The 16630-nt window shown below is 34.7% G+C and overlaps 1 protein-coding gene across 2 annotated transcripts; it reads right to left on the reverse strand.

Annotated features, from left to right (window-relative positions):
* Window positions 1-1578: 1578 nt before the first annotated feature.
* On the reverse strand, window positions 1579-16236 carry CEP44 (centrosomal protein 44). Of its 2 annotated transcripts, none has more exons than XM_059817968.1 (11): window positions 16216-16236; window positions 13188-13337; window positions 12430-12577; window positions 11290-11436; window positions 10221-10328; window positions 8717-8848; window positions 8140-8349; window positions 5052-5121; window positions 2885-3012; window positions 2585-2622; window positions 1579-1781 (listed from the first exon to the last, which is right to left on the reverse strand). In XM_059817968.1, the coding sequence occupies exons 2-11, from the start codon at window positions 13274-13276 to the stop codon at window positions 1724-1726; spliced, it is 1128 nt and encodes a 375-aa protein (XP_059673951.1). In that variant the 5' UTR covers window positions 13277-13337; window positions 16216-16236; the 3' UTR covers window positions 1579-1723. The 2 variants fall into 2 exon arrangements, with proteins under 2 accessions (XP_059673951.1, XP_059673953.1); XM_059817970.1 differs by lacking the exon at window positions 16216-16236 and adding an exon at window positions 14509-14563.
* Window positions 16237-16630: the final 394 nt, after the last annotated feature.

Here is a 16630-nt window from a genome sequence, read left to right on the forward strand (position 1 = left end):
TTCAATTTTGCAGCACTAAAACAGAGACAATATTAAATTGTACATTTACAGAAAGACCTTTTTCTAACACTTACTGCATCAATCACATGCATTCAATGATAAATCCCTGTAACTTGAATCATTTATATTGACTAATGCTTCTCATCTTTGCCATAACATCGACAAACAACAGATTTATTGTTCTGGTTCCTGGCATGAACATCATGAAATATCATAAAGAATAATTATCTTACTTAACATAAAAGCCTCTTCAATTCCAAGGCAAAAAGGAAAATTTAAAGAGAGGTAGTATTTCAAAATATTTGATCATTACTGGTTTAAAACAATAACTTTAACTGTATAGGAATATATTTTTTGCCTCTTTTGGTAATTACTTTGTATAAAGACTTCCACAAGATGGTGCTGTAGTCCTATTTTAGAAAATATCACCTATTTTCTGTTGAATTGGTCTAATATTTAGAAGAAAACCTCATTTCATTTCATTGTTAGGGTAATGAACAGTGATTTGCAAGGTCTATTTTCAATTAAGGCACAAAACATGTTCACATCAAACTTTCTGATTTTTTTTTTTTTGAAACATTGGAAAAGTAAGTTCTACTGCAAAAGTTCAAAAACTGAAGTTTATGTAACAATGGATCACTGTCTGTTCTTCTGTTTGTATGTAAAACAAAGTCAATTTATATTCCATATGATTACAGAAAAAAAATTATAATTATTAAAATATATAAACCACTTTTTACAGCATAATGTCAAACAGCTGCTTTCACCTTTATGTGCAAACTCTGGCAAAAAAAATCCACTGGTTTTGTGATATCAAACTCCAAAAATCTTTTTAAGTGAAGTGAGCATTATAGCACAAAGAAACCTTGATATGATAGGCTACCAATTTACAAAGAGTAGTAAGTAAATAAATCAATCTTATCAAACCTCACACATCTTTGGTTTGATTATATAATGTTTATGGAAGTCTTACATCTACTTACGTCTCTAAAGAGAAATTTTAATACCGCTTCAAATCATAAAAATGTTGTGTATCTTTGTATACTGGATGGTCTCCATCTGTGCTGCTGGTCTTAAAATGTATTGGGTAAGAGCACTAAAACACTCAACACATCTCTTGCAGTCAAAGTCTGTGGACTTGCTTGCACGTTTTAGTGTTTAGGATCAAACTGACCCTCACTTTGTCAGTGTTAATGGAAGCCATAATGTGTTGGTGCTCTCCAGCTCAGCATGAAAATTTATATTTAAAAAAAAACAGCAAAAAAGGTACATATTTAAAATTGTGTATTTAAGTTTTCATTAAGACTTATTCAACAGTACAGATGGTAAGATGGTATGTAAGAAAGCCTCTTGGGTGCAATATAAAAGTCCCAGCTGGAATGTTTCCAACAGGATGTAAACTATAGTCCTCAAGCCTGCACTTTAAAAAACATATTACTTAGCACACTGCTAACAAATGTCAACACAAAAATACACTGCTGTAATGACCTCACTTTACAAAAGTTGGGGGAAAGCTATTTGAACAGTTTTTAAAACGAAAATAATCAGGACCAGGGGGAGGGAAAATCAGTACACAGATGCATTAGAAAATATTTATTCAAAAGAATAAAAGCACTGGTGATCATTACAAATTTGATATATTAAAAATGTAATGCTGTACAAACATACGTATTAGTTCTGATATCTGTAAGTCTACAGAGACCAGGTCTGAAGACCTGTGCTTTCAGGTCTTCTCAGAGGTGTTGCTTGAGGTTTTCAACAATTCCGAGGTTTCTTCAATTCTGAAAATAAATTTTGTTTACACACACTTAGTAAAATAAAGTAAGATATAACTGACTCGTCTTTAACTTTCTAATTAATCCAAAATACTAACAAGCAGCATGAAACCTTAAGTTTCCTCTCATACCTCTTTTTCCTCTGCAATTGGTTTGTATTTTAAATGCCTACCACATATCAATAAACCTTAAGCATACATAAAGAAAGAAGTAACCCACACAGCAAAATTAAATTACAAAAAGGGCTATAGCTTTTTTTCAGGCCAGGCACTTACAGAATAGAAATCTCTTGCTAAAGAAACATTACACAGCAATGCATTTCTCTTCAAGTGTAAAAAAAATATTTCTTACAAAAAAATTTCATTACAGATCTCAGGACTAGTATCATATACAACTTAATACAGTTCTCATAATGCTTAGCTTGAAATTGGTTTTACTTTTCCTGAAATAATAATAAAAAGAGTTAATGTAGTTATTTTTCAGGAGGAAAAGTTGCAAGTACCAGGGAATTCCTATCAGAAGATAAATAATATTCCTATTTCTTGTCAACCAGATTCTAAACACTCTTTAATCTCTAGTTAATACTATTAAGAATACTTTCTATTGCTTTTTAGAAACCAAAACAGTGACTCATCCCACAAATAGAGAACTGCAAGTAGATTTATTATCCAGTGGAGTCATAAGGAAATGCCACACCTGATGTGGAGACCTTTGAGGTTTGGAACACATATGTACATTCTCTATATACCTTAGTCCAGTACAACTCCCTCCTGGGAAATGAATTCCTGCTGCCCTTTCCTATTACTTACATTTTGCTTATCCTTTCCATTCTTTGTCTTGTTGTCTCCTGCAATTTAAAAGCAACAAAGTTAGTGAAGTCTTCAAAGCTAACATTTTTCAGATGGACTTTCAACATGAAAAAATCATAGAGAAAATGTAACTTTAAGCACTGTTTACGTATCAAAAGGATTTTTTATGAGACAGACCTAGATGTAGTTTTGCATAGTTTCCTTGTTTTTCACTAGTAGTATACACAACTAAAACTAATGCTTACTTGTTCTCTTGACCTCAGAAAGGAAATCAACTAAGCATTTGCCAGTTTTACGTACCTTTGAAATGTCTGTCAGACCACAAGAATTAATGGTCATGACTTTGGGAGATGGGTCTGTGGATAATAGCGAACTGTATCCAGACGACTGATGAAGACTCTCTGGCATCTCCTCCTTCCTCTCTGTATCTATGGAGAAATACTCATTTTTCTGTCACCTTTGCCTTTTTGCTCTCTTATTGCAAGGTCAACTATCAAGTAGCTTGATTTACAGTACGTAATAACAGAAGAGAATGCATTGTTTAGAGAGGGAAAAAGAAAAGCTACTGATGAGGGTCCAAAATAGATTTCTCATTTTCTTAAAACAAGGTAAGTGCAGTATACTATGTATAACTCACACAAGACAAATTCAAAAAAGATTACTAGGAATGCCTCCTTTATCCTGATTACAGCAAAATCAACACTTAAGAAAGTCTAATTACTGGGTCAAACATTTAAAAGAAATTTCAAATAGTTTACATTATTTTTATTGTAAACTACCTGTTTAAACATGTCTTTAATTTGTAAGTAATCTGTCTTAGAAGCAGCAGAAATATAAACAAAATCATAACCTTCTTGTTTAGCTTAAAATTTGTATCAAGCTCTTGCTGTTTCCCTAGCTCTCCTCCCGTTGGGATAGGCTCAGCATCCATTCAGCAGAAACAGACTTTTATTTTACATTGGGAAGGCTTTGATACTCTCTGCAATTTCAGAATACTATTGTCAGGAACGAGAATTTAATATTTAGAAAAAGATAAAAATTGTTCCCATATCCTTATTTTCAGTAAGGCCACTATCTATTTGGAACATGTTTAGCTACACTATTCTGTATTTAAAAATCACATTAAATTACTTCTAATCAATTAAAATTGAAGTGTTTCTTCTGTACAGCTGTGATTCCTGAAGAGTACTGCAACCAAAATGAGTGTCAAAGCATTCCGAATACTGTACATCTCAGATAAGAGTTAATACTGGCCATATAACTCGTATGGCTAAAATTTCCTGAATCATATTTTAGAAAAACAGGAATAACAAATTCAGAAGAATTCTAGAAATCTGAAAATATGAAAATTCTCTTTTAAAGACCATCAGCCTGCTTGCTGACTATGAAGTCCTCAAGTGTCAGTAACATAGCACTAAACTTAGGAAAGGAAGTAAACATGTTGCAAGCTTTCTAAGGTCTGTAAAAAGAAGTTCCCATTTCTGAGACTTCAAAATTAAAACAAACTTTGACATAACCAAGAAACTGCCTTCCTAATTTCCATGGAAATTGGGTTACTGAGATTCCCTTTTAATTTCAATGCAACAGCCCAACAATGGACAAAATTGCCTAATAAGTGAGAATAGGAAATAAAATATCCTCCTTACTACTGGTGGTAGGAATAACAGCTGCCATAGGGGAAACAGGCCAAATTAATAAAGGGAATGACGCAAGGTAAGGGCTAAAGAGCTACCATTGAGGAAGAGAGAAAAATTACTTATGGCCTGAGGAATATTTTTAATTTCTTTCCCACTTAAGGATGTTTCATTTTATTTCCTGTATGTTATCAAAATTAAGTTGGAAATGGAAGAAAAAGATTTTGTCTTGCTCTTCAAAATAAGAAAGTTTAGCAAAAATGCTAGTTGGATAGCTGCTAACTGCTTCAAAAGGGATGAAACTATAGAGACCGATCAGCAGTGATTTGGAAAACAACACGAATTATGAGTGAAAAAGCCCTGATTTGTCCTGAGCCTCATTATAAAGTAAAAAACAACATAAATGTGACACTATTTTATTTATAACAAACCCATGGCAGCAAATATAATTTCTTTTGTGCTTACAAATAGCTTATTTTTAAAACATTATGATAACTATTTTAAAATGCAGCTAACATTGTTTTTCACAGCTTTAGCTATAGCACCTTAATTAAATTTGCATCTTTGAGATTTTTAGTAGTTATTTGCAACTATTAATTACTATGCTATATATTTTCATTAATGTTTTAAGAACTTTTTCAGTAAATAAAGCTTCTAAAGAATGAATTACAAACATTAAATGACTAACAGGTTAATTCCTAATTTGCAGCATGCATTTAAATTCAGAGGTCACTAAATTGCAATTGTCTACTTAAAAAGCACTATTTTAGTCAAGGTCAGCAAGAAGTGTTTAGCATATGATGTTAATTAAAAAGGAAATCATTAATACTCACCAGGAGAAACTGGAATTCTACTAGAAGTACATTCTTGACTTACATCGCTGAACTCTGTAGATAAGTCTCTCTGAAATACAAGTTTACTGCATTTGAGCCATATACCCTGTTTAAATCATCTTTTGACTGAAAAAAAGTATATTTAAGTACAAATTATGTATGCATTTGCTACACCATCCAGATATGTTGGCACTGCACAAATGTCTTTACAGGACTAAAAAAGTCCGAAATTTCCATACATACATTGCATTAAAAATCTAGTCTATTTCATGGGGGCTTTTTAAATATCAATATTGCTGTTTGTAAACAGGTCAAAACCAGGTCCATACATAGTGCATATAACTTAGGTATGAGTAGAATGAACAATCAGACTGTTCTTGGCCTGTGCTAACAATTACATCTTGACATTGGCTGCCGTTACCTTAACAAAGTAAGTGTACCTTCTACTTCTGGTTGATACTCAGAAATGCAGCTCCTTGGTCCTAGAAAATTAGCCTATAGATGAACTGAAATTCATTCTACTTCAATGCTTAGAACTCAAAAGTCTTTTTTAAGCTAGTTTCCCAGGCTTCTAAATGAGAGAGGGCTCTTTTAAGAAAGGTTCTCAGTTTAACTCAGTCTAGCTTAGAAAAGGTTGTTCATAAACAAGGAAACAAAATTAATGTTGTACTAACAATAAATGCTTTTGAGAGCATTTTTTTAATTCCAAAATAAAAAAAATCCAACACTCAAACAGCATCTAGACTTTTTTCAACAATGAGTTATTGTTATGATTTGAAATCTCAGCCTTTGATAAAGTATATCACTTTACATACTGGAGTAACTATACCAGTTAACAGGGGAATATTATACCCAAATAAGTGAATGAGGGAGAAATAGTAGGTAGTGTGTGGGAGGAAGCTGAAAAAAACTGTAATAATGGATACCTCTTAAAAAAAAAAAATCTGCACTGACTACTTTGGTTTGATTTCTTTCATTGAAATGAATTTGGTAGCTTTCAGACTTTCCCAGAGCTAAATGCACAGCTGCTGCTACTTTGGCAGCAGTGCAAGACAGATCTTAGAGTGTTCCTGCTATGTTGGCTAGACGCCAAAATTTCCCTGAAAAATACAAGAGTAAGAAGAAAGAAGTAATTGAATTGATTCTATATCTGTGAAGCACAACCTGGATGGACTTTCATGAAACAAAGAAGCAGCAATTCTCTGTCCCAAGGGATTATTTCTTGGCAGTTTTCAAACACCTATTGCAAAAAAGTTAGGGGTTTGAAGACATTTTTTTAAATATAAAAAACAGCTTCTTTTGCTTTGAAAAAAGACAAGCAACAATGCCACACAGAAACTAAATTCAAACTTGTTTCTGCAGATGACTTCTTCCAGTAACATGCAGTACAGAAATATAATTATCTTACTGGAAATTTTTGAGTGATACTAATGTTAAGTATTTTCCAAATACTATTCCAAACCTTTGAACAACTGCAATAAACATGTTACTGAAGAAATAATAAACCAAATTTACAGAAATAAAAGAACTAGCCTAGTCTGAAGCACATGCTTTCCTGTGCTGCTACTGTCATAAATGCAGCTTCTCTTGAAGACAATACACTTGAAACAGGAGCAAAACTGTCTATGGCTGTTCAGCTCAAGGCCTCTTGAGGCTGCTGGCAGAAGAAAACATTATCATTGGTGGTGTTATTTGGACATATGTCCACTGATAATTAAATTACAATATTCGTAAGAAATTTATTTCAAACGGTAAATCACTTGAGCCATTACTGACCTGAAACTGTGTTTAAAAGAGAAGCGATTGAGAATGTCAATCCTTATCATTTGAGCTACAGCCTTTAGAAATAACCTAGTGATCAGTCTGAACACTTTTCCATTTCAGGACTTTGCATAACTAACACACTTTCAAGGCACACTGAATAAAACATGTCTTGTATACAAGTATTAGTGACATTTTCAAATTTGCAGGCCCAGCAACATGCTCGGAGCTCCTGGTTACAAGTAAATTCAACATTTTTACAACTACAAAGAAAAATGCAACACTGATCAAATATTTTCCCCAAGGGTTTTCAGCTTCTGGAAAGCATCTGACAGTATCTGGAAGATACATATGACACACATATGCAAATACACTTCGAAATTAAGCATGTGATCACAAAATTGATACTATGCTTCACTGCACCTAAAAATACTTACATATGCACATATATGAAATTATATAATGTGCATACAAGGACCTTTCAACAGCATGAAAAATAATACAGAGTCTTAATGCTACAAAATGCTTGATTTGCTTTGACAAATATGTCAAACGTAGCCACATCACAACTGTAGCACTTTCACACATTTAAAAATGCAATGAACATCATAGACAAGAAATAGGAAGGCAGGAAGGAGGCATGCAAAAAGGAGAAAGACCATCGATTAGGCTAGAAATTTCAAAGATTCACAAACTAAGAATAGGACTAAAATAAGAATTAACTTTTTCATCAACCTTGTATTTTCCACTGAGCATGCCATCTATTTTTGTCAACACTAGTTATATAGAATGAAGACTTAATCTTCCAAAGGGAATATCTGTATCTGATTAGAGTTTGGAGAATTAAAAAAATAGATATTCAACTGTATCAACAACAATATTTGCAGGCCAGTATAAAAAATTCAGAATAATGCAGACCAGAATAAGGAAACCCTTAAATGTGTCACTAGCATGATGAAACTCTCAACTACAGAAACATTAAGCTTTCAAAGACAGCATAATTAAGAATCTTCAAAAGCTTCCTTCTACAAGTTAGCTAGGAAATGAAAACACACACAGTCATTACTAATGAAAACAGGCTTAGCTACACCTGCTGTTCCTGCAAGGAAACAATTTCCAATGGAGAGCTTTGCTTCACAGAGCATGAGAAAACAGAATTTAACAGTTAAGAAAAAAAATACCACCAACTCTATAAACAGCACTTCCATTCAGATTACGCCTTTAAAATACTGAAAATCATACATCAGGAGGCAGGAAGAACAGAACAGGCTGACAACATTGTGTCTGGGCAATATTTGTTATAGAAGAAAAACAGAAGTTAACATACCTTTTGGGATTGCAACAACAGTTCTGTTTCAAGAAGCAAAACTCGACTCAACAAGTTATTCCAGTCCTTCTCATCTATGATCACCTTTCCTTTCAGTTTCTCTTCTAAGACATGTAGTTTATCTTCCATCCAATCTAGTTTATGAAGCTTGTCCTGGCAATCAGCAAGCTGACTCTTTAGGAACTCAACCTGAGAATTATCTTCTATGACCTGAAAATATGGATAAGAACACATGTCCTCTAATTTCGTAACTTGATCAATGAAATTACGTGGAATCTTCCTCAAGTTCAGTAACCACATTCTGCTACATTAGAAAATTATTTTTCTTTCAGAATTGCCATAATATGCCTATTCATGGAACTCAGCTTTTAAAGAAACTGTTGACAGAACTGGCTCTTGAAAGGACAGTACAATTTAACTGACTTTTTCTCAACTTTTTCAATATATTTATTATATATCTATTAGTTATACTTAAGGAGCATCCAGCTATCTTTTTAAAACTTTTATCCCTTTAGAAAAGCCCTGTAAGAAAAGTTAAGAATACATGCGGACAGCATCTTAAAATAAAAGTTCTTACTTGTTCACATTTAACTTCCACAACATCATGATCTAGGTACACTTCTTCATTACCTCCCTGTGCTGGAAGGGGTAGTACAGGAAGGTCATCACTAACTTCATTTCCTGAATGCCGTTCTACTTGAGGCTTCTTCTGAGCATATTAAAAAAAAAAAAAAAAAAAAAGATATCTGTTTAAATACGACAACCTTATCCCAACTGATTGCGAAACACAGAAAGCAACAGCAGGTAGTTTAAAATATCATATAGACATGAAAGAACTCTAAAACAAACATGCACACACTTTACCGTATGTAGTGTGTACCTTGGTTCCCTTCCGTAAACAGTAATGAAGGAAGGCATTAATATCCTCTCTTATTGTAAGGTTTGATAGATTTCTAAGTGCAGATTGCAAGGTATGAATCTCACTGTATATATTAACATATGTATAGACAGTTCCATCATCAAAACCACCACTCAAACATTCAGGGGGGAAAAAAAAAAAGTTTACCTAGGAAGATTAGAACTTCCTCTTTTCCTTGACAACTCAGCAAAATAGCCCTACTAGCTACACATTTCATTTCTTTTGAATGCTTCCCTTAGAGAGAACAACATAAGAAACAAATCTTGCCTTTCCTTCCAGGTAGATCAAGTTTTATGATCACTACCTGCCACATAACAAAATAAGTTACCTAATGATTAAGAACCCACAATTACTAGTTTTGTGCAGCATCTTAACGCTTACAGAATCCTAGATGTTTTACTGAAGCTGAAACTCCTCTTCCAGGGAATTCTTAATACACTCACATATATGCCCATTCAGTTCTACCATTCAACAACCAGAAGTGCCAAATAAGTCATTCCAAATATTTTTTTTTGTGAAATTTTCCTCTGCTAATAGAAATCAACAACACTTAATGGACAGTCACAGTCCTAAAAGTTTTGTACAATTTTACTTTGCACCCCTTTAGCAGAAAATATTAGGAAAGCTGCCTCCTCCACAGGCCAAAAGTAGCATAACGCATAAGATCAAGCATTACTCTTGTAAAACCGAAGCCAAGAGGAATGTTGCATTAAGAAATCTTTGCTGAACAGATTCAGACAAAAGAGCAAAAAGTGTTTTGAAAGCTACGTTGAAAACATTGCAATGTTAGGCCAAACACTCTTCAATCTCCAAACAGGATGTATATTCTTTTTCCAATTGCATCTTCATTTTCATTGCTGTCCCTCCATTTGATAGAATTCAAATGGCAAACAACAGTACTAGATCATTACCACCGAGACTTTGAAATCAACTACTCAGTAAAAGAGAGAAGCAATGTCCTCTGTATTCCAGCTATTACTTCAGTCAACCACACTTTGGAGGGCGGAGATCCAAACAAACAAAAAAACAAACAAGCAAAGAAACAAACAACTGGTCTGATCAAGCATTAAAACCTAAATGAAAGCACATGTTCCAGAAAGAGCCTGACTTGTTACAAATGAGATTAACTTTTAGATACACAACATAAAAACTATTCTCATACCTGTTTGGAATTCAGAGCATTGCCACTAGAATCAGCACAGACATTATCACAATTTGACCATACTTCATATTTAAAAGATGTGAGTTTTTTCCTTGTTTGGGGTTTAACCTTCAAAGTGAAGAGGAGAAAATATTACGCTTCTAACACAGGAATATTTTTCAGGGGGCGGGACAACATGGGGACGGGATGACATATCCCATTTTCTGCCATCATTAACAGGCAGAAATATTGCATGGCACACACACAAACACATTTAAACCTCTGCAGTACAATAATATCTAAAAAAAATTAATTATGACCCAAATTTACAGAGAAAACAGATCTGGAAGTGAATGACGTATTCATAAACTCATTAATGCCTATGCAAGCCTGCATGAAGGCTGGTTGTAAAGAGAAAAGACAACTTTCACTGGAGTTGAAAGACAAACAAATATGAAAAAAATGTAGGTATGCCCCCAAAAGTGACAAATTAAGTATACAGAAGTCCTGAAGACTGTTATAAACTTAAATGAAACAAAATCCTGTAAAATATGAAGACTGAAAATTCCTTTTATTAAAGCATACACTGATACACAGTATACACTGATAAAAAATAATGCCTTACCAGTGTAAAGCAAATATGATTAACGCAAATAATCAGATTTGAGATGTATACCACTGAAACACAAATACAAGTGTCATGTTTAAATTAAATGTTACCAGAACTTCAACATACCAGATGGTTTTGCTACGTTTTTAAATCTACCTGCAAAGTCTACTGAGTTACACAAACATTCACTATGTTGTGAAGTATAAAAGAAAATATATCACTTACGGTAAAGATACCGAGTACTAGATTTATCTTTATTCTAATATTTTTTTGTTTATACTATGAAGCATTGGCAGCTTTGTGTCTTTTGTATACCTGATAGCACTCAAGCATCTTACAATGGAACTTCATACTAATTTTCCCCTTATTTTGACTATCAGCAATGCTGCACTTTCAAATAAACCAGTCTTCAGCTTCTACCTGCAGCATCAAGCATGTCAAAAGAAACTTCTCATAATAAAGTTACCATTTAATCAGTACCTTATTCGAGTTACTTAATTCCTTATGTTTTTTCACCACACAGTTGATAATGTCACAAACAATCTGCATTTTTCTTTCTGCAAAGCCAAACTGAAGAAACTGCTGCTTTGTTAAAATTGGTTTATATTGAAATTGATCTCGAAGAAGCTGCAACAAAATAAGAGTTTACTTCACTTTCAAAATCACCATGCAATTTGTTGTAGAAATGGCATGCTCAGGTTCTTATTTTTCTACAATCTTTTCTTTTATTCTGCACTTCAGCAGTTAAACCTTTTCTCATTTGGTTATTTATGTATTCTCAGATGTCTCTTCTAACTAGACTTTCAACGTACCTCTTCCAGAAACATTTCATTCACATCACTCTTGTAAAGTTTAACTCACAGTCTTAAGATTCATGAAATAAATTATTGTAGACATTAATATTAAAAAAGTTAAACAAAAACTTTGCAAAGTGAATGCACAATAAAAAGTTGTATTAATCTCAGCAAATGTGTCAGAGGGCTCAGAAAGGCTCCCACAGAGCCTCTTTGTAAAGGAGTCTCTGTCCTCCTCAGATGGAAAACTAGTCTGAATAAGCCAGTATTCATTAAAATATATCAAGCCACCTTTTATAAAAACGTGCTCATAGATATTTTTAAGGATAGTTCAAAATTATTTTCATTCAATTAAGAATTTTATTTGATTGAATTTATAAACTGTTAAGAACTGGACTTTGTATATTAATTTTGCATGGTGTTTTAAAAAAACTATTTCTTAACTGTGTTTTCATTATGATTATTGAAGTTTTCTGTGATTTTTTGCTGGTTATGATTTCTTCTAAGGTCAATTCTATAAAATCTGTTGTGTAATAAGTATTTCAGTATTTTTCACAACTAACATAAAAACACAATAATATTACTGATTCTGCGGTTGTCTCAAAACTGAGATTTGGCTAACAACATCCAGCCTTATTTTCATGGAAATCTAAATAAAGACTTGCCATACAGTGAATTACTACTCATCTTAAATCCTAACAGAATTCCAATTCACTTTCATTGCCAAAATTTTTCACATTCTAGTAAAACTCATACTAGATGTTTAATTTTTAGGAGGCCATACTCAAAACTGTGTCTCTTCTGCAAAGAACATGGAAACAGATACCTTATAAATAGCTTCAATAAAACGCAAGTCACTCTTTGCTGTGAGTTCCACATCACACTTTACCAAAAGTTCTGCTATGTAAGTTGAAAAAGATGTAAAAGAATAGCTGATGATAGGTAAAAATGCAGCTGGATCACCCTTTACTAACCTATTGAGAAACAAAAGTATTTTACACAGCAGAAGAAAACAAAAGCCTTTCATTACATGAATTCAAACATTTAACTTGAAAGGGGTTTTAATATAGCCAGCATGTTATACCCAATCTCCTTAATTTTAAGATTTTTTTCCAGGCATATCTTATTCAGCAATCTTTACTGTTCTCTGTAAAATGCTCAAAACAATGTTTTTGTGACCCTCATATAATTTTAACATTGTCAGGTCTAAAGCCCATCAGCATTTCCATCTCAACATTCAACACCTTTTTTTTTTTTTTCCAATCATTACAGGACGAAATTTCCTGAAGAAAGTTTTGCTAGCACTTACAAAAAAATTATAAAGGTGAGACATTAATCAAGTTAAAAACAGCAGAAGAAAGAGCAGCAAGATAGTGATACACTTCAGGATCATTCTAAGGATTGCTCAGAATAGCAAAACTGCATCCTTTTATCTTCCATTTCACATGTATCAAACCCCAACTTCCCACAGGCATATGCTCTGCTTACTCATCACTGGGTGCAATGCTAATATTTACATGTATCTTGTTTACACATCTTACTGTGATCATGTATTAGCATAAATTTATTCACACTGCTGCTTACACTGTATAATCCACATCTCTTGGATAATTTAACAGGCGAAGTCCTTGCTCTATTTTTCTTAAACTTCCTTTTAGGTCTCCTGTTGCCATTATTCCAAATGCTATTCTTCTTTCGGATTATGAAATAAAGGTAATATAGTACATTCTCCTCCTTAAAAAAAAAAAAATTTAAAAAAATTATGCACACAAAAAAATTACAAAAGGCAATAGAATTATCACTGAAATTCAAAGGTTTTCACTCCTCTTTTCTAGACACTACTATTTCCAAAGTGTTAAAATACAGCACAGAGCTAGGGCTCGATAGCAATTAACATCAGTCATCATCTTAATTCATTCTAAATGGGAATAAGAAGCAATCCTCAATCCATTCAACTATCAAAGATCTTTAAAGATAAAGATATCTGAAAGCTTAATAAGAATTTAGGGCTGGCTAAATCCACTAAAACTAAGTGAAAACAAGTTTTTTCACTGTTTCAAAGAGCAGGAACTCCACAAGCAGTGAAAACCTTTTGCATTCTTCAGTTTAGAATGCTTCTTATTCTTTTCTTCACATGGCCCAAAGCTCACTGGCCAAAAGAGCAATGGTTGGATGTGTAAAGATCGGAAGGCAGGACTAGCAACTGATCACAGGCAATACTTCTGTATTTAGATGATCCCTAACTACACTTAAAATTGTTCCGGGGGAGGGGGTAACAGAGTGTGTAGATATTTCAAAATAGGTGCAAGTTTACTGGGATGATAACCAAAAGGTCCCTGTTTAACTTGTACATTGTAACACACAAGTTGAGAATCCACTTTTAATTTATTGTGGGCTTTGCTGCTTCTTCACAGAAGAAAGAGACTCATCTAAAGACTTGGTGCAAACTACAAAGAGGTGCCTTTGTCCCTGCAGAATTATCGTGGAAGGAAACTGAAGACTGCAAGGAAAAAAAAAAAAAAGAAGAAAAAAAAAGACAACAAAAGAAAAATCAATAAAGCATGAAATCACCATCACCCAAATCAGTTTTGAGATCTATCAAGGGGATAAATAATTACAGGAAGCTCACACTCTTAATATGTTTTATCAAACAGAACTGATTAGTAAATTCTCAAATGGAGGAAGAGGAGACTGGAGGGGGGGAAAAAAAAAAAAAAACCCACACATTGCCATAAGAGATCTAAAAATACTGGCAACTCCCCCTGGCTGGCAGATAGTAAAAAGAAACACCTGAAGCAGTACCTTCAAATATCAGTACTAATAATAATCTTAAAAAAACCTTGTCCCTCACTTCACTGCTTCAAAATACATTTATATTTAGAGATAGCCTACAAGTATTACTTACTGTGTCTTGCAACCATTTGTTTGAGAAACCAAAATTAGTTCTTCTCCAACACAAGACTTTAAAAGCATCGACAGGCTGATAGCCCAGCTCTTAAGTCATAAATGAAAACAAATGGCCTGCATCTTAGCACTGTGGACAGACTGGTAGAACTTGAGAAGGTCTATTAGCAAACTGCTAAAGTCGGTGTTTTTTGAATGGTTTAGAGAAAAAACAAGACAAAAAAAGAAAAAAGTTAGTTAAAAGTACAGAAGTACAGAAAGTTGACACTTCTCACAAAAAGAGTTCTCCTTCCTCACATCCTTGAGATCTGCTTGTGACTGGCTTAATCTGCTATAGTACTTCCCCCAAAAGCCTCAGTAAAAGTAATGATTTCAGCTATAAAGCCTTAAAACAGAAATTTACTGTTCAATTTTCTGCTAGAACCTGGGAGATAATTGCCTGCCACTGGCTTCACTGAATTTCTTTTCTTGCCAGAAAACAAATACTTTGAAGCCCACCAATCCAACCAGTGAAGAGGCATTGCCTGACAGCCTATAATCACAGAACCACAGAATCACTAAGGTTGGAAAAGACCTGTAAGATCATCAAGTCCAACCATCAACTAACACCACCACGCCCACTAAACCATGTCCCACAATGCCTCGTCCACACGTTCCTTGAACAACTCCAGTGAGGGTGACTCCACCACTTCCCTGGGCAGCTTATTCCAGTGTCTCACCACACTCTCAGTAAAGAAATTTTTCCTAATATCCAGTCTAAACCTCCCCTGGTGCAACTTGAGGCCATTTCCTCTTGTCCTATCACTCGTCACTTGGGAGAAGAGACCAACACCCACCTCTCTGCAACCCCCTTTCAGGTAGTTGTAGAGAGCGATGAGGTCTCCCCTCAGCCTCCTCTTCTCCAGACTGAACAACCCCAGTTCCCTCAGCCGCTCCTCATCAGACTTGTGCTCCAGACCCCTCACCAGCTTCGTCGCCCTTCTCTGGACACGCTCCAGCACCTCAATGTCTTTCTTGTAGTGAGGGGCCCAAAACTGAACACAGCATTCAAGGCGCGGCCTCACCAGTGCCGAGTACAGGGGCACGATCACCTCCCTACTCCTGCTGGCCACACTGTTTCTGATACAAGGCAGGATGCTGTTGGCCTTCTTGGCCACCTGGGCACACTGCTGGCTCATATTCAGCCGGCTGTCAATCAACAACCCCAGGTCCTTTTCTGCGGGGCAGCTATCCAGCCACTCGTCCCCCAGCCTGTAGTGTTGCATGGGGTTGTTGTGGCCAAAGTGCAGGACCTGACACTTGGCCTTGTTGAACCTCATACAATTGGCCTCGGCCCATGGATCCAGCCTGTCCAGATCCCTCTGCAGAGCCTTCCTACCCTCAAGCAGATCAACACTCCCGTCCAACTTGGTGTCATCTGCAAATACATGACACCATGCATATACATGAAGATATATTCTCAAGATACAGAATTTTATATCATTTCTCTCGCTGACACATGAGGTTCAGACCAAAAAGCCAAATGCTTCAAAGAAGTTATGTCTAGCCTTGTCAGAAATCAAACCCAATGGGTAGTCCAGTTTGCAGCTTTGTTATTTGGTCCTGCTCATTAAAGCAATAAGTCTTTTTGAAAGGAACATCTTGATGACACACTTCACTTACAGTAAAAATAAAATAATCAAAAAATACAGTTAAAGGTTGCACTCACAATGGTCTGGGTTTGTTTTGTTTTTTTCTTCTTGTGCCTCTATGGTGTTTAAATCAGCAATCTTCAAGAAGATGAAGATCTTCACATGTGTTCCGCCCTTACTAAAGTATTTTCTTCCTATTTAATTATTAGGTTCTTCCTCTTTAATCATTAAGTCCTGAGTTATTATACATGCTAAATATAAGTACACAACACTCATTGTTAAAGGCTAGGGACAATTTAACCTCAAGTATTTCAAAACTGAGGCAGCTATTCTTCCTACATTACCTTACAAAGTGATCCACCCTATGGTTTTGCCAGTGCAACCAGATCTCAAGACAAGCTTCAGAGTCTGACATAAAACTGAAGCTCTAATCAGCAATGCAAATACTCATAGAAGACACTCTCACAGGAATTCATCTAATCATATAGGCTG

The sequence above is a fragment of the Gavia stellata genome, chromosome 5 (genome assembly GCF_030936135.1).
Source record: "Gavia stellata isolate bGavSte3 chromosome 5, bGavSte3.hap2, whole genome shotgun sequence".
Taxonomy (NCBI): domain Eukaryota; kingdom Metazoa; phylum Chordata; class Aves; order Gaviiformes; family Gaviidae; genus Gavia; species Gavia stellata.

Bases quoted from the DNA above. Each gene is read 5' to 3' on its own strand.
- CEP44 (XM_059817968.1), bottom strand. From the start codon at position 13,276: ATGGCAACAGGAGACCTAAAAGGAAGTTTAAGAAAAATAGAGCAAGGA. The intron at 12,578-13,187 runs GTAAGCAGCAGT...GTTTCTCAATAG, and splicing joins AGAGATGTGGATTATACAGT to GTTAGTAAAGGGTGATCCAG. The intron at 1,782-2,584 runs GTAAGTAATAGG...ATTTATTTTCAG, and splicing joins ATGGAAAGGATAAGCAAAAT to AATTGAAGAAACCTCGGAAT.